The sequence below is a fragment of the Chrysemys picta genome, chromosome 5 (genome assembly GCF_011386835.1).
Source record: "Chrysemys picta bellii isolate R12L10 chromosome 5, ASM1138683v2, whole genome shotgun sequence".
NCBI classification, from domain to species: Eukaryota; Metazoa; Chordata; order Testudines; family Emydidae; genus Chrysemys; species Chrysemys picta.
In genome coordinates this window covers 82821187-82839189 of record NC_088795.1, presented here as the reverse complement: position 1 = coordinate 82839189, position 18003 = coordinate 82821187, and the positions used below count along the sequence as shown (strand labels likewise).

At 42.4% G+C, this 18003-nt stretch overlaps 1 protein-coding gene and 1 long non-coding RNA gene across 3 annotated transcripts in view; both read right to left on the bottom strand.

The window, feature by feature from the left end:
• Positions 1–18003, bottom strand: part of LOC101933004 (uncharacterized) — a 46261-nt gene that overhangs the window by 20120 nt on the left and 8138 nt on the right. For both annotated transcript variants that reach the window (XR_010601852.1, XR_254824.3), the window contains exon 2: positions 130–356. This is a non-coding gene — a long non-coding RNA (uncharacterized LOC101933004). The remainder of the gene's footprint in view (positions 1–129; positions 357–18003) is intronic.
• Positions 14727–17865, bottom strand: LOC135983703 (uncharacterized). Its single transcript, XM_065596793.1, has 2 exons — positions 17353–17865; positions 14727–16314 (listed from the first exon to the last, which is right to left on the bottom strand). The coding sequence occupies exons 1-2, from the start codon at positions 17738–17740 to the stop codon at positions 15749–15751; spliced, it is 954 nt and encodes a 317-aa protein (XP_065452865.1). The 5' UTR covers positions 17741–17865; the 3' UTR covers positions 14727–15748.

The window sequence follows — 18003 nt, the reverse complement described above, 5'->3', positions numbered from 1 at the left end:
TCTCACTGCTTTTAAAAGCAGCATATCACTTGCTACTAAAGGTCATCTGATAAACCTTTAACCATTGACCTTTATCTAATTTTCTGTCCAAGATGAAGAAATTACCTTACCTGGTACATTACAGCTTACCTTTAAAACAGTCACCTGATGTAATGTGTTCCTCTGTAAGGCCAGTTTGACTTCAAGCCAAGGCCTGTATGTCCTTTGGTCATGGATTTTTTAGTGGCTGCATGCCCCAGTGATGGGATGTGTAGATAGGGAATCGGCTGCCTCATGCAGCCGGCAGAAGGTGACACTGACCTTTCCTACAAATTGCTAGTGACTTCTGTACTCTTCCATCTCCTTCTTTCCACCTCCTGCAGGGGAACAGATACTCGTAAAGACCAAAAATCATATTTTACACCCTGTCCATAATGTTATGCAGGTGGCACAGTATAAACTTATAAGGTCGTTTTTTTCATAAAGCCCTGGCAGGAAATATTCTGGAGAGGAATTTTTAAAAACTCATCCTCGGTGAAACATAAACGTCAGCTAAAATGTTCTTTGGACTTGAACAGTTATTTATTGACATAATATTTAAATACTATATTAAGCACAATTAATTAAGAAAAATACATTGCACTTTCTGTCTGAAGATCTATTACTGATTTATAGACATTAATTGGTTTAATTGCACAATTCCCCTGAGTGATAGGTTGATAAATATCGCTAACTCCATTTTACAGACTGGGAAGAATTAGGTTCATATAAATTGTGACTTTGCCATAGAGTTGCTTTGTCAACTCTGTGTTTCTGTGTTTCGCTCCCTTTTGATCCATAGTTTTGGTGGGTAGCAGAGCCTTACTGGACCTAAAATCCTTAAGCAGTGAGGCTCCTGGATCTACGGACCGATATATTATGCAAATCTCTCATCCTGGGGCCCTGACCCTCAGACTGGTATATGTTGTATTTGAATCTGCCTCTGGTTCCATCCTTAAGATCTCACTTGCTTTTCCCCTGCTTTGAAGTACTTTAGTTACTATGGAAACAATGTCACTGGCTTGGGCTTCTAAATCTTGAATATATTGAGGTTTTAGTATGTGTTTTCTTCCCTCACTCATGCACATACACTATCTTCTCTATTGCTCCTACACTATACTTCGTCTGTAGCCACCTCTAAGAAATGGTGCTGAACAGTCTAATCATTGCCATTTCATCAAGCCAAATACTGGGATACTTCAGTATTTTGTTCATGTTCATGCTGGAAACAATGAGATTGCTTTCCTTGTAGTGCTTCTCCTGATAGGAATCTAGCCTTATTCAAATCATATTTGAGGCTAAAGAAGAAAGTCCCAATATTTTCAATTTGTTTATTTTTTTAAAAAATAGACACGTTTGGACCTGTTACATTTATACCAAATACAAGTGCAGAGCCCTTTTATTTAAAGTGCCAATCAAATTGTTTCTGTTGTGAATGTTCCAGATTGCAAACTATATGTAAAATAGAAGGATTTGGCTGCAATTTTCTTTTTAAACATCCAATTTCACAGTGCCTGTATTGTGTCTAGCTCTGTTCAAAGACACACAGAAATTAGTTAAGCTACAGGTAAGACTGATGACAGTTACTTATGGCTAAAAATAAAATGTGTTTTTTTTGTGGTTTTTTTTTAATTCACACTTAAATTTAAAAGAACCCCCAATCATGCTTACAATGGAAAGTAAGTTTGAACCTGGAAGTCTCCATAATAAATTGATCAACTGATATGGCACAGAAACTATTTTGTAGGCACCATTTTTCAACAAAAACTTGTTTTGTGGGGTGCCACTTCAAAGAACGTAAGCTACCGAAACTGTGACGTAAATGCTGTTGTTAATATTGTTTGATTAAGAAGCTTGTGGAATGTGTTAGCATTGTTGCACTTTGTGGAACAAAAGGAGCAATGACCTCTTCATGAAAAGAATGTTGAGGATAAGCTGATTGGTACCTTATCAACTTAGTTATTGTAGCTATGCCAGCCAGACATGTTCGCATTACTTAGACATGCTGTGTGGTGGTATTTATACTCAGACAGAGGTGTTTTAAGATTGATCTGTGACCTCATCTGGCAGAGGTAGCTGCTGCCCATTCCTTAGAATTGAGAATAAAGTTTAATCCCACCTTTGAGAAATTCACTCTTTTAAAATGTCTCCTCCACAAAATATTTTGGAACCATGTTGAAGCTAGATAATAAGGATCCTATTATCATTATAAGCTACTGTTTTGCCTTGTCCGGCAAAGAATGTTAATGAAAATACGTTTCATTGTTGTATTTATTTGGCACCTGTACACTCACTCACCCACCTGTTCTTTAGGCTAATGATTAACGACTGCATACTTTGTAGCTGATACTGTTCTTTGAAATATTTTTGAATTTTGATTTGAACTGTCGACTAGTATTTTTGAAAAACACAGCACAGGAGGTTTGAGTATAAATTGTGAGCATCCAGAAAACTCTGGTGCGCTTAAAGCCATGTTTGTGCAGGAGGGAAAATTTCTAATATAGCAGTTAATCAAAAATATCCTTTAGTTAACTTTCAGAGGTATTAGTCTGATAGGACTGGCCCAAGAAGTCTTCTGTCACTACAAATAGCAAAGCTTCCAAGTTCTGAACCACCATTATGATGATGTGTCTAGGAAACTGCTCTCTATTTTGAGTTGATTGGTTATCATCATGTTGTTTGTATCATGCAACTCTAAAGAAAACAAGAAAAAAAATTAAAAGGCAAGCAAATGGGGACCCTTTTCTGTGTTAATCTCTTTCTTCCATACTTCCTGTGGCAGTTTCAGTGAAACTGGAATGGTAACGAGACAGATAAATTCAAGTAATGGGTTGACAGTACAAACCTGTGTGAGGGGAAGGAACACACTAAAATGTCCAGCTACAAAAAAGAGGTCAGGGAGTCACAGAAGAGGATGGAACTCAAAAAAAAAAAAAAAAAAAAAAAGGGGGGGGGGTGGACAGAGGAACAGGAGATCATGGCTAAGGAAAGAAAGACAATGACTGGTGAGCATGGAATTAAAGGGAGAGATGAAAGGACTGGGAGTGCTGGCACAGCAAGAGAGAAAAACAGGAGGGTGAGATGAATGGGAGCTCATTAAATGCATCTTTCTGTGTCTAACATAACTGAGTAATGTGTCATTCAGTTATTATAGGTCAAATAGTTTGTGTACCTAACATATTGCTAGTGGAAAAGTTTTCTCCTAGATTTCAGTTTTCTCATTTATATAATCCATGATGTACCATAATAAAGAAAAAATTAGGCAAAAACCTGTTACTGAAAAATCAGTGCAATTTTCATTTAAATCTTTTCCTTTTACTTTTAACTTCTCCTAGTGTATTCAGGTGATGGTAGCACAGTCGAAGAAAAGTCCCCTCTCACAGAACGGATCTGTCTTGCATATCTGCATTCCTTCATGGACAAGTGCAGAATCTAAAATAAGAGTTCCAGAGTGTAGACTTCCTCATTGAGCAGACATGCAATTTGGCCAAGATTTGAAGAGCAGAGAGCGAGAACTAGTCAGAGTGCACTGAGTCTCCTGACATCTTATCTAGCACAAGGTACAAATGGGAAAATTAAGTAGGAAGGGGCACCAGGCCTTGCAATTTTATTGTATTGTCTATTAAAGTTAGATCCTTGAATATGTATAAAAATGAAATGTTTGTCGTAGGTGGGATGTAAAGAATTCAGCAAAATGAGCAAAAGTTTCTTTGGCCTGACTATCCCATTAGTCATTGGTAAAGTCACTTTGAATGCAGCTGACAGGATAATCAGGCACTTTATTTCTGGGATTTTGAGATCACCACATAAATCTCAATTTGGAAGAGCAAATAAAGAATCATGAGTGAATTGTCAGGTCATTCCACACAAGAGAAAAATCTAAAGCTTCCTGAAAATGGATTTTGTAAAAAGTGTATTTTGTACAAGAAATTATTTCAGTCACTTTAGTAGACTCATGCTGCTTCCTTTTCAGACAATAATTATTGCAGATAATATCTAAGGACCAAACTTGGGTCATGATCTCCATGTATATTGCCCTCAACCCATGTACACTGCTCCTATGGTTCAAAGGATGTTATAACACTGATAGAGTACTTGCATTGCTCTTTGTGGATGACCTATTACTTGCAGTCTAGCAAGGCTGTTATGCTCTTTCAGGGACATAAAATATTTCATTTATGAATCCTCAGTGGTATGTATGTTTAATATAGAGAAGGATCCCAAAGCTCTTTACAAACTATGCAGGGATCACTCCACCCACAACTGAATTAAAATCACTCAAATGCAATAAAAGTTTAACAGTGCACTGCAACACATTGCAACAGTTTAGGACAGTAAATTAAGTGGACTATTTCATATCCAACTGAAACTGCAGATGGAACTTTAAATAGAATATATTTACCCAGCTTGTAATTTTTCTGGGTTAACACACATACTTATAAAGAGGACTTCAGTTTAACATCTCAGTTGGAAGACTGCAACTCTAGAAACAATGTCCTATAGTTCCATCCAGTCATATTGGTTGATTATTTCCTGCAGCATGTTAGTGTACTCTGGAAACCTCCCATCCAAATAGTGACTTGGACCAACCCATCTTATGCCTGATGAACTCATACTATAATCAATTGGGGTTTGCAGTGTTGTTGTAGCTGTGTTGGTCCCTGGATGCTTGAGAAACAAGGTGGGTGAGGTAATACCTTTTATTGGACCAACTTCTGTTGGTGAAAGAGACAAGCTTTCGAGCTACACAGAGCTCGTCTATCTTGTCTCTCTGTCCAGTGATTGAGGGGTACATTTTACTAGCCCAGTTTTTCTCAGGACAGATATTCAGTTCCATGTTACTAAGAGAAGATTGGGTAGAAATGTAGCTGAGTCATTTGTATCTGACCTTTTGATGTAGGAAGTGTCCTGTCCCAAAACTGTGTGTGTTCTCCCTTGTTTTTGTCCCACAACAAGATGAAGTTGGGAACTGTGGTAGTGTTAGCCTGCCCTGCTAATCTTCATATTTCCCATGCAAACTCAGCAAATAATTGTCTGGCTTCTGCTAGAACTATCACGATTTAACTGTCCTTGTTGACTTCTGTTTTCATGCAGATTATGGCCCACGTGGTTTGACCAGGCATGGTTTCTGTATCAACACCATACATTATACGGTAGGTCAGCATGCTCAATATCACTATTGGGTTGGGTTTAGAGATTAAAGGAATGAGAACTGCGCGCACACACACAAGAGGCTTATCTTTTCTAAACTGAAGTCAGGGCATGATTCATTCTGGTCCAGCCAAGTAGATGGCTGGGTTTCAGGCATCTCTAAAAGATAATCCTGACTAGCCAGTGGCCTACTCTGTCAGTGGCCTAGTGGGACATGTTTTCTTTTGTCCTTTACTATGTATATGGCATATCCTGAACCATCTGTCCCCATACACAATACATATGTTACAGAGTAGACCCAAGGTTAGTGAGAGATGAAAATGTTGAATATCAATCATGCTCCATATCTGGTGGGCTAACTCGTACAGAATTTTAGACATAACGGAGAACGTGTGAATGAGAAGAGAAGCATCTGGATGAAGCTTCAGACAAGAGAATTGATGACTGATAGATATGGAGAACTCTGTAGAGGACATAGTACAGATGGTATATGCCCCTTACTTTATTATGAGGGATATCTCTACTATGCCAAATCTATAATTATGAAGAGAGTAGGGAAATATTTTCACTAATTTTATTTTTCCTCTGCTCAACATAATGATTTCTCGGAGATCAAACTGAATAACAAACATCAATCTTCGTGGCTGGCCAGCAGAACTGATATGTCCCTTCTACATGTAGTGGGGCAGGATTTGGGGGAGCCCACACAGTGGGTGGACAACCTCTTTGCACCGTGGAGCCCAAATCCATGGAGAGTCCTTGCTTTCTTCTACACAGTGGTGATTCTGGGACAGATTGAGGCTGGTTTGGTCTGTCACTGTGTGGATCCACAAGCCTTTGTCCACCCTGTCACATGCATGGAGGAGTCACAGAGGCTACTCCAGCCTTGACATTGAAGTAGCAATCACACAATGACCTGATCTCAGAGTTGCTTCCTCAATCTCAAGCCTCAAAGGAGCTCCCCAGTGCAAACTGCAGCTACTTGGACTTTGTGTTGGTGTGATAGTATTTTGGCCAGTCAGGCAGAACCTTACTTTTATAATGCTAGTTTTATGAATCTATATACATTCAGACATAATGCACATCAACAAAAGACAGCACAGCCTTTCTTTGGGGCTTGTCTCTAAATGAAATTATTCCTGAGTAGTTATTCTAAAGTAACAGTGCCTTGTTTCTCTTTATCTTAATGCAAAGTGGATTAAGCTAAACAGGAGCAAGGCACTCCTATTTCTGTAGAAGAGTGCCACACATGGAGTTATGTAGGAATGATTGTTGTGCTTTAAATTCATGCACAACCTTAATTGCAAGTGTAGACCAGCCCTAATTTACTCTTTTTTTTTTTTCCCCCATATTTGGGGCTACTGTCAGTCTGCACAGTGCTTCTAGCTATATGGTGGGGAATTTGGTGTTTTTCAGATGAGCAATATATTTGGATCATTTAGTAGGACCCCCTCACGTTTTTCACATTATCCTGAGATAAAACATTGTCATTGGCTTTGGTATCAGAACCTAATCTCTCTTGAATTTGAGTTTCCTAATTGACCCTGTTGCACTTTGGCTCTATTTCACCAAGCCAGCTCAGTGTCATTATTCTGAATGTGATGGTGGCACAATTATAACTAGGACATTTTCTTTCTCATGATGAATGATCCTAGTCAGACTTTAAAGTATTGCCTTTATCAATAATGGAGAGTGCCAGGATTTTATTTTTTGGAAATATTTTCAGTTTTTTTTTTCTTTTAACGATGCAGAGAGAGTGATTCCTGTGTTCAACAAATTGATTTCCTTTGTGACCATGGTATTAATCACCAAAATTCACTGTAAGCAAGAAATCTCAGCTATATTATCTTTTGAAATAGCTATAATTTTTTTTGGGGGGGGGGACAAAGAGACCTATGAAATGTAATGAATTTTGCTGGTCTTTCTATAATAAAAATACAATTTCTTTTCTTTGCCTTGGTTTAAGCTATACTAGGGGGCATTCTTTTCTGAATTCAGTCCAGCTAATTGATTTTTAACTAACAAATATTGGATCACTTTAATTGTTTTCTGCACCAAAGTCAAGAAAGCTACTAAAAATCCCATCTGACATTCAGAGAATAAAACAAAATGAATATCAAAGTCATAATATTGTCCTTATAGAATGAAAGGGACTAAAGTAACTAGGCATACTGTTATGAAAAGGAGTCTTAAAGCATTCACAAGTATAGGAGGAGGAATTTTGGAGACTTCTCTAGCCTTTGCATCATCCTCAGAAACCTGAAAATCTCAAGATTCCAAGAAGAAAAGGGAGCAAGACAACAGATCCCACAGATGCTCATACTACTTTGCCATATTGGCAAGAGCAAAAGGTATCTTGCTCCCTAAGGGAGATCCTGGGAAAGTTCTAGAAGACACGTCACAGAAGACCATTGGAAAGACACTCTAGTGTACAAGTCCAAAGTAATCAGAAACCCTCTTTTGGAGATGATTATTGCACCCTTAATGTATTTCCCTGATTGTGCAAAATATTATAGAAAATAAAAACAATGAAAAGTCTGATGGGCATAAGCTTTTGTGGGTAAAAAACCCCACTTCTTCAGAAGTTTTTTACCCACAAAAGCTTAAGCCCAAATAAATCTGTTAGTCTTTAAGGTGCCACCTGACTCCTCGTTGTTTTTGTGAATACAGTCTAACACGGCTACTCCTCTGATTATAGAAAATGGAGCTTTTCAGATTGTAAGAGTTCTTGTGCTAAATTTTTCTTGGCATTTCCACAGACAGACCCTGAAAGTGTGGCCTTTTCCAAATGGTGGGATGGACCCTTGTCTCAGGAAGTAATTCTGAGTTCAGGGCAGGGGTTGCTTCCTAGCTGGGGAGAAAACTGATTTGGTAAGTGGCAAGAGGAGAATTACCTTTGTACCATCTGCCATTGATGAACAGATGTGGTTCTGTTGCTACTGAACTCACACTTGTGCCCATTATACATGGCTCAGCCTGGCTTTGCAGACTCACCAAGAAGCAGACTTTGAGGTCACAAAACAAGATGATTATGCTGTGGAACTGTTCTTAGGACACAAGAAAGCCAAACAAAGGAACCCATACAGATGCCCCTTAATAGCATACTAATGGAATATTTCTAAAAATGTCTGGTCTGTGTAACAGGGTTTAGAGGTCTTTGTGGAGAGGGGATGCTGTCACTGTGAGAGACAGAAAGTGGTTCTGGTACATGATCAGGTGTTATAAAGAAGCTCATGCTGCCGACTAGCATTAGAACTGACCCCAATCTTCCATGAGTAGGGTGGGCTAAAGCTCTATTTCTTCATTAGAATTTTTCTGCCTTCCTCTCACTACCATATTTTTCTCTGCCTCTTTCTTCAGTCTATCCTAGACAGAATCCAACCCACTGTTGGCTGAGATCTAATTTCACTTTCAAACCTACAATGTTTGAGTGAGTATGACTCAAAAATCTCTTACTCCTAACTGGCAAGGGGATTACAGGGATCTCCTGAGTTCACCAAAGAGTGACATGTTAGGTCTCAAATAAAAGCCAGGGTCACACTGGTCATCAGTATCATCGCAAAATTCATGTGTAAATGCTGTGTAAGTAGTTGTCTACACTGAAAACTCTGTTCCTGAAATCTCTGTCAAGGGACTGGTCACCAGCAAAGGTGACAAACAGATTTTTCTGTCAGACAAGAAAGATTTATCTATCTGGCTGTTTAAATGTAAATTAAGTATTATATATTTCACAATGGATTCTCTCACCAGTCTGAATTGAATGTTAATAAAGGACTGTGAAAACTTCATAGAGAGAGAAGTAACAAGAAGAAAATACTGGGGAGGGAAGAGAGGTGGAGAACCCGATCTTGAGGTGCACATCAAAGGTTTACTTTAGTATATTTGAGAGAGAAAGAGAACACCTTGTCATCCTTCACCTAGGAATTAAATGGACAGCAAGTTTACTTCATGAAAGCGGGATCTCAGCCAGACTTGTTTGAAAATGCTGGAAAGAACATTGGGTGAGTTAAGCTGCTTTAAACAAGAGGATAACTTGTCAGTTAAGCCTCCAGAAAGCATGTTATGATTTTATTTTATATGTAACAATTTGTTTCCAATATCCTTACGGTCACTTGAATCTATGCTCTCTTGATAATAAATGTGTTCCTGTTTTCATTATAAATACATCTAAGTGCTGTGGTGTTAAGCAAAGTCGTGATCCTGGGTTGAATCTTAAAAGTTGGTGTGTACTGTTCCTTTGAGAACAGCAGACCAGGTAATTCTGTGCACGTTCAGTCGATAAGGGGCTGGACCATAGACACGGACTCCATAGGTGCTCTGGGGTGGGAGCACCCACAGGAAAAAAATAGTGGGTGCTCAGCACCCACTGGCAGCCCTGTGGATCAGCTCCTCCCGCTCCCCGCCCAGCGCCTCCCACCCGCCACGGATCAGCTGTTCAGTGGTGTGCAGGAGGCACTGGAGGGGAAAGGGAGTGGGGGAGGAATGGGGGTGGAGGTTTGGGTAGAGCAGGAGCAGGGTTGGGGCTTGGAGGAAGGGGCGAGACCTGGGGCAGAGCGGGGGTCAAGCACCCCCAGTATCTGAGTAAGTCGGTGCCTATGGGCTGGACACTGCAGGGGCTGCGCTGAGGACTTTGGGGTTGGTGCGTGCATGTCACACCAGAGAGCAAGGCCTGTGGAGGCCTGGAAGGCACTGCCTGTGCTGCCAGAGACTGGTGATTTACGGGCGTGGAGCCACAGTAGGCACAGACAAGACTTCCTCCACACCAAGAGGAAGTGGTGGTGATGTGCCTAATAACTCTGGGTACCCTTGGGGAGTGTGTCTGTGGGTCTGAAGTTAATCAAAGTTAGCTAATGTACTGTAACCTTGTTAAGTGTTAAAAATAGCAAAAATATCCAAAATGACATAAATGACTCCTTTATCCATTGCACAAGATATAAGGAGTGAGATCCTGCCCCTGACTGAAGTCAGTGGGAGTTTTGCCGTTGATTTTAGTGGGACCAGGGTTTCACCCAAGAGGTACAATTTGATGGGGAAACCTCAAGATGTTCAAAGATTCTCTTTACTTCAGATAAGAACCTTCAAGGTTGGATAGTTAAGAGAACTAGCCTACGTTTTCTGTTGTGCAGATCAGGACTGGAAGTCTTACAAAGGCTGGCTGTCCCACAAGACTTTCTCGTGGTTTCGTATCTGATCATTCTGGCAACACCATGAAAACAGCCTTTATTACAGTATTTTGGTGATTGTTTCTAGTCATAGCTGGTTTGGTTTACATTCAGATTTGTTTTAGTGATAATTGGGAATCCCGGGGACAGGGAGGAGAGTGGGGGGCATGAGAAGATGTTTTCTTGTTTTATTGGAACCACTCATTCACCTGGAAGAAGCTTTGTTCTGAAAACTTGCTATATTTTGGTTAAACTGAAACTTTACCTGAAGTATTCATTTGGGGCATGGTGGGGAGAAAGCCTAGTATATCAGCATTCTATACTATATGATAGGTGTTAAGACCAGAAGGGACGACCTGCACATTCCAGGCCACAGAACCTCACCCACCCACTCCTGTAGCAGGCCCCTAACCTCTGGCTGAGTTACTGAAGTCTTCAAATCTTTCAGGTAACAGAGAAATCCACTTTTTACTCTAGTTCAAACCAGCAAGTGACCTGTACACCATGATACAGAGGAAAGTGAAACCCCCCCAGGGCCTCTGTCAATCTGACCCCAAGTATGGAAATCAGTTAAACCCTGAACATGTGGGTGAGAACCACCAATCAGACACCTAGAAAAGAATTTATCGGTAGTACCTGAGCTCTCCCCATCTAGTATCCAATCTCCAGCCATTGCAGATATTTGCCAATAGCAGTCACATATGCACCATACATCGTTGTAGGCAATCTCTTCATACCATCCTCTCCATAAACTTATCAAGCTCAGAATTGAAACAAGTTAGTTTTTTGCCTCCCATCACTTCCCTGGGAAGGCTCTTCACTCCTCTGCTGGTTAGAAACCATCATCTAATTTCAATCCTAAACATATTGCTGGCCAGTTTATATCCATTTGTTCTTGTGCCAAAATAGGCCCCTAACTTAAATAACTCCTGTCCCTCCTGGGTATTTATCCCTCTGATGTATTTATAGGAAGCAATCATATCTCCACTCATCCTTCTTTTTGTTAGGCTACGCAAGCCAAACTCCTCAAGTCTCCTCTTGTCTGGCTATGTGATTTCATACTTATTTTTCAGAGTAGCAGCCGTGTTCGTCTGTATCCGCAAAAAGAACAGGAGTACTTGTGGCACCTTAGAGACTAACAAATTTATTAGAGCATAAGCTTTCGTGGACTACAGCCCACTTCTTCGGATGCATATAGAATGGAACATATATTGAGGAGATATATATACACACATACAGAGAGCATAAACAGGTGGGAGTTGTCTTACCAACTCTGAGAGGCCAATTAATTAAGAGAAAAAAAACTTTTGAAGTGATAATCAAGCTAGCCCAGTACAGACAGTTTGATAAGAAGTGTGAGAATACTTACAAGGGGAGATAGATTCAATGTTTGTAATGGCTCAGCCATTCCCAGTCCTTATTCAAACCGGAGTTGATTGTGTCTAGTTTGCATATCAATTCTAGCTCAGCAGTCTCTCCTTGGAGTCTGTTTTTGAAGTTTTTCTGCACATGTGATATATGCCATCATGTGCCAGCAATGCCCCTCTGCCATGTACATTGGCCAAACCGGACAGTCTCTACGCAAAAGAATTAATGGACACAAATCTGACATCAGGAATCATAATACTCAAAAACCAGTGGGAGAACACTTTAACCTGTCTGGTCATTCAGTGACAGACCTGCGGGTGGCTATATTACAACAGAAAAACTTCAAAAACAGACTCCAAGGAGAGACTGCTGAGCTAGAATTGATATGCAAACTAGACACAATCAACTCCGGTTTGAATAAGGACTGGGAATGGCTGAGCCATTACAAACATTGAATCTATCTCCCCTTGTAAGTATTCTCACACTTATTATCAAACTGTCTGTACTGGGCTAGCTTGATTATCACTTCAAAAGTTTTTTTTCTCTTAATTAATTGGCCTCTCAGAGTTGGTAAGACAACTCCCCCCTGTTTATGCTCTCTGTATGTGTGTATATATATCTCCTCAATATATGTTCCATTCTATATGCATCCGAAGAAGTGGGCTGTAGTCCACGAAAGCTTATGCTCTAATAAATTTGTTAGTCTCTAAGGTGCCACAAGTACTCCTGTTCTTCTTTATACTTATTTTTGTTCTCTTCAAAATTCAATCGCAGAGATCTGAAAACAGATCACTGATCTATTCCACCGTTCACATTAATGATATGCTTGATATCGTAAAACATAAGACATTTTGTTGCGACGAGTGACTGCTGTGATGACAAGATAGACAAGCCATTGTGGTAAATCATTACTTCATAAATAAGATTCATAACTGGCAAAGTAATGTCAGTAAAGAAAATGCTGAGCTCCTCTCTCAATATTTCCCCCTGCTATAGTTTCATCAAAGGATATGGCCTCCTTGTGGATCAAGTGTCACTGGAATCGATCTCTGACTAGAAACTTAAGGAGGACATCAAAAAACAGACCACCTTAAGGCCCACATGATAGCTGACTGTGTAGTACGCCCACTTCAGAATTTGTTGCTCTTCCATTCTAATAATATGTCCATACAAGAAAGCTGCTGAAACTGAACCAGTGCTGGGTTTCTTGGTTCAGCATTGAATATCCTCATTTCTGATCTTGTCCTGCAATTTGATATGGAGCAGCTGATGAAGACAATGAGAACTGAAAACCTTTATCCAGTGTTCTTCAGCTTTTCTCAGTGCCCATGTTTCACTTCCATACAAAAGAGTTGGTATAAACATGGTTCTATAGATCTGCAGCTTTGTAGCAAACTTGATGTCATGACCATCGTAGAGAGACCACTGGGTAAACTAAGGCACTCACAGGCCCAAAACTTGGCAGCAGCTGCTGCTATACAAGTGTCCACAGCTTTTGAGTATCATCCAATACAGTCTGAGGCTGCCTAGATACTTAACAATTGCCACCTGCTCAATGTCCCATCTGGACGGGTTAATCCTGACCTGGTTGTAATCTGGAGCTCAAGGCTGCTTGATGATAATGCCAGGGACTTAGTTTTATCTGGATTATTAACCAAACCAATGTGCACTGCTTCTTGCCCAACCAGATCAGACATCAATGCAGCAATTCATCAAACTGATCAAAAAAAAAAAAACAACCAAAACAAACCCAGAAAGTCATTGGCGTACTTGAGATCTAAAAGCAGAATGTTCAGCTCAGCCCCCCAACTGCTGCCTTTTCAAGCTTATCCATCAGCTCATCAGTGCCAATACTGAACAACGATGGTGACAGAATGCAACCTTGCTGAACTCCTGTGGAGATGGGAAACCATGCCGTGTATCTACCGTTGACTAAATCACAGCTTTCCATTCCATTATAGAGCTTTTCTGTCAATGACACTATCTTCCCTGGGATGCTGAGTCACCTTATCAGATCCCATAAACTCGCTCAATGCACTGAATCAAAGGCTTGATGGAAGTCTAGAAAAAGTGCTCTAACTACAGTTATAACTACATTTTAAGGGACTTTTATCTATTTCTAGAAACAAGATAAAATGTACCACAGTTAGATTTATGGCAGTGTTTTGATGCTGACTGTAATTTTACGTAAATATATTACCGTGATTGATGCAGTAGAACCAGACTAGTACTGCAAGGAGATCATTGCAAATAAATATATATGGAAAAAGTAGTACAGAATTTTAGAACTGTTAGGGTATGTCTACACTACGGGATTAATCCGAATTTATATAATTCGAATTTTGGAAACAGATTGTATAAAGTCGAATGTATGCGGCCATACTAAGCACATTAATTCGGCGGTGTGCGTCGATCTCCGGAGCGTTGCATTGTGGGTAGCTATCCCATAGCTATCCCATAGTTCCCGCAGTCTCCTCCACCCATTGGAATTCTGGGTTGAGATCCCAATGCCTGATGGGGCCAAAAACATTGTCCCGGGTGGTTCTGGGTACATCCTCCCCCCATCCAGGGAAGCAACGGCAGACAACCGTTTCGCGCCTTTTTCCTGGGTGAACAGTGCAGACGCCATACCACGGCAAGCATGGAGCCCGCTCAGCTCAAGACAGCAGTCATGAACATTGTAAACACCTCGCGCGTTATCGTGCAGTTTATGCTGAACCAGAACCTGCAAAACCAGGCGGCGAGGAGTAGGCTACGGCAGCACGGCAGCGAGAGTGATGAGGACATGGACATGGAATTCTATCAAACCGCGGGCCCCGGCGCTTTGGAGATCATGCTGTTAATAGGGCAGGTTATAGCTGTGGAACGCCGATTCTGGGCCCGGGAAACAAGCACAGACTGGTGGGACCGCATAGTGTTGCAGGTGTGGGACGATTCCCAGTGGCTGCGAAACTTTCGCATGCGTAAGGGCACTTTCATGGAACTTTGTGACTTGCTTTCCCCTGCCCTGAAGCGCCAGAATACCAAGATGAGAGCAGCCCTCACAGTTGAGAAGTGAGTGGTGATAACCCTGTGGAAGCTTGCAACGCCAGACAGCTACCGGTCGGTCGGGAATCAATTTGGAGTGGGCAAATCTACTGCGGGGGCTGCTGTGATGCAAGTAGCCAAAGCAATCACTGAGCTGCTGCTACGAAAGGTAGTGACTCTGGGAAATGTGCAGGTCATAGTGGATGGCTTTGCTGCAATGGGATTCCCTAACTGTGGTGGGGCGATAGATGGAACCCATATCCCTATCTTGGCACCGGAGCACCAGGGTACCCAGTACATAAACCACAAGGGGTACTTTTCAATGGTGCTGCAAGCACTTGTGGATCACAAGGGACGTTTCACCAACATCAACGTGGGCTGGCCGGGAAGGGTTCATGATTCTTGTGCCTTCAGGAACACTACCCTGTTTAAACGGCTGCAGCAAGCGACTTACTTCCCGGACTAGAAAATAACCGTTGGGGATGTTGAAATGCCTATAGTTATCCTTGGGGACCCAGCCTACCCCTTAATGCCATGGCTCATGAAGCCATACACAGGCAGCCTGGACAGGAGTCAAGAGCTGTTCAACTACAGGGTGAGCAAGTGCAGAATGGTGGTAGAATGTGCATTTGGCCGTTTAAAAGTTCGCTGGCGCTCATTACTGACTCACTCAGACCTCAGCCAAACCAATATCCCCATTGTTATTGCTGCTTGCTGTGTGCTCCACAATCTCTGTGAGAGTAAGGGGGAGACCTTTATGGTGGGGTGGGAGGCTGAGGCAAATCTCCTGGCTGCTGATTGTGCGCAGCCAGACACCAGGGCAATTAGAAGATCACACCAGGAAGCGCTGTGCATCAGAGAAGCTTTGAAAACCAGTTTCATGACTGGCCAGGCTACGATGTGAAAGTTCTGTTTGTTGAAAACCTGCCCCCTTGATTGACTCATTCCCTGTAAGCAAACCACCCTCCCCCCTTAAATCACAGCTTGCTTTTAAAGGAAATAAAGTCACTATCATTTAAAAATCATGTATTCGTTATTAATTTATTATAAACATAAGGAGAGAACCGACAAGGTAACCTGGGTGAGGTTTGGGAGGAGGATAGGAGGGAAGTAAAAGGCCACTGAAAAAATTCAGTATAATGACAGCCTTTTGGTTGGGCTGTCCACTGGGGTGGAGTGGGAGGGTGCACGGAGTCTCCCCCCTCCCGCGTTCTGACACGTCTGGGTGAGGAGGATATGGAACATGGTGAGGGGGGAGGGAGGTTATACAGCGGCTGCAGCGGCAGTCTGTTATCCTGCTGCCGTTCCTGAAGCTCCACCAGACGCCGGAGCATGTCCGTTTGATCACGCAGCAGCCCCACCGTTGCAGCCTGCCACCTCTCATCTCGAGCATCCCTCATGACCTCACGTTCACTGGCATCTTTCCTGTATTTAGATATCGTGTCCTTCCACTCATTCAAATGAGCTCTTTCATTGCGGGTGCATTCCATTATTTCCGAGAACATCTCGTCTCGCGTCCTCTTTCTCCGCCGCCTTATCTGAGATAGTCTTCGGGACGGAGGAGGGAGGCTTGAAAAATTTGCAGCTGCTGGAGGGAGGGTTGGAAAAAAAGGAGAGAAGTTTTTAAAATGATACATTTTATAGAACAATGCTTATACTCTTTCATGGTGAACAACACTATTCACATTACATAGCACATGTGATTTCAGTACAAGGTCGCATTTTCCATCTTAATATTGAGTGCCTGTGGCTTTGGTGTTAGAGATCACAGATGCAGGTCTGGGCAACAGAATTCAGCTTTCATGCGGCCATGGTAAGCCATTGTCTTTCGGCTTCTGTGCCCTCCTTTCCCACATACCAAGCAAAGCCCGTTGACTGCTGCGGTTTTCCTGTTAACCTTCAGCAGCAGAAAACAAACTAACCCCCCCCCAATCCAATTCTCTGGGATGATCGCTTTATCCCGTCCCCCCCACCGCATGGCTGGTATCAGGGAAGATCCCTGCAGAAACCAAACTAACCCCCCCCCCCATGAATTATCTGGGATGATCGCTGTACCTCTCCCCCCACCACGTGGCTGGTATCAGGGAAGATCCCTGCTAGCCAAACGCGAAAAACTCAGGGCCAATTCCCCCCCCCATGCAGGGAAGGATTTCTTTTCAGCCACAGGCAAACAGCCCAGTAGGAACAGCCACCTCTGTCCCCTTAATTAAATTCCCGTATTTCAACCAGGTTACCATGAGCGATATCACTCTCCTGAGGATTACACAGCGAGATAAAGAACGGATGTTGCTTGAATGCCAGGAAACACCGAGACCATACGCTGCCAGGCTTTGTCATGCAATGATACCAGATTACTTGCTACTAGCATGGCGTGGTCAAGTGTCCTACCATGGAGGACGGAATAAGGCTGCACTGCCCAGAAACCTTGTGGCAAGGCTTTTGGAGTACCTCCAGGAGAGCTTCATGGAGATGTCCCTGGAGGATTTCCGCTCCATTCCCAGACACATTAACAGACTTTTCCAGTAGCTGTACTGGCTGCGAATGCATCCCAAGTCCTCAGGGCAAAGTAATCATTAAAAAATGCTTGCTTTTAAAACAAGTTTTATATTTTAAAAGGTAAACTCACCTGAGGTCCCTTCCATTGGGTCATGGTCTTGGATACTGGGTTGGGAGGGTACTTCAGTCAGGCTGAGAAAACGTTCCTGGCTGTTGGCGAGAACGGAGTGCTGTGTGCTCTCCGCAAGGTCGTCCTCCTCCTTCTCCTCCTCTTCCCCATCCGCAGAATCCTCAGGTGTAGCTGATGAGATTACCCCCGCCTCGGAATCCACGGTCAGAGGTGGGGTAGTGGTGGCGGCCCCCCCTAGAACTGCATGCAGCTCGGCGTAGAAGCGGCATGTCCGCGGCTCTGACCCGGAGCGACCGTTTGCCTCCTTTGTTTTTTGATAGGCTTGTCTGAGCTCCTTGACTTTCACGCGGCACTGATCTGAGTCCCTATTGTGGCCTCTCTCCATCATGCCCTTGGAGATTTTTTCAAACGTTTTGGCATTTCGTCTTTTCGAACGAAGTTCTGCTAGCACTGAATCCTCTCCCCATATAGCGATCAGATCCAGTACCTCCCGTACGGTCCATGCTGGTGCTCTTTTTCAATTATCGGCCTGCATGGTTCCCTGTGCTGATGAGCTATCTGTGGTCACCTGTGCTCTCCACGCTGGGCAAACAGGAAATAAAATTCAAATGTTCGCGGGGCTTTTCCTGTCTACCTGGCCAGTGCATCCGA

What these genes read in the sequence shown, in the direction of transcription:
- LOC135983703 (XM_065596793.1), bottom strand. Translation starts at nt 17,740, where the DNA reads ATGATGGAGAGAGGCCACAATAGGGACTCAGATCAGTGCCGCGTGAAA. An exon ending in CCCAATGGAAGGGACCTCAG is followed by an intron (nt 16,315 to 17,352) that starts GTGAGTTTACCT and finishes CCCTCCCTCCAG; the next exon opens with CAGCTGCAAATTTTTCAAGC.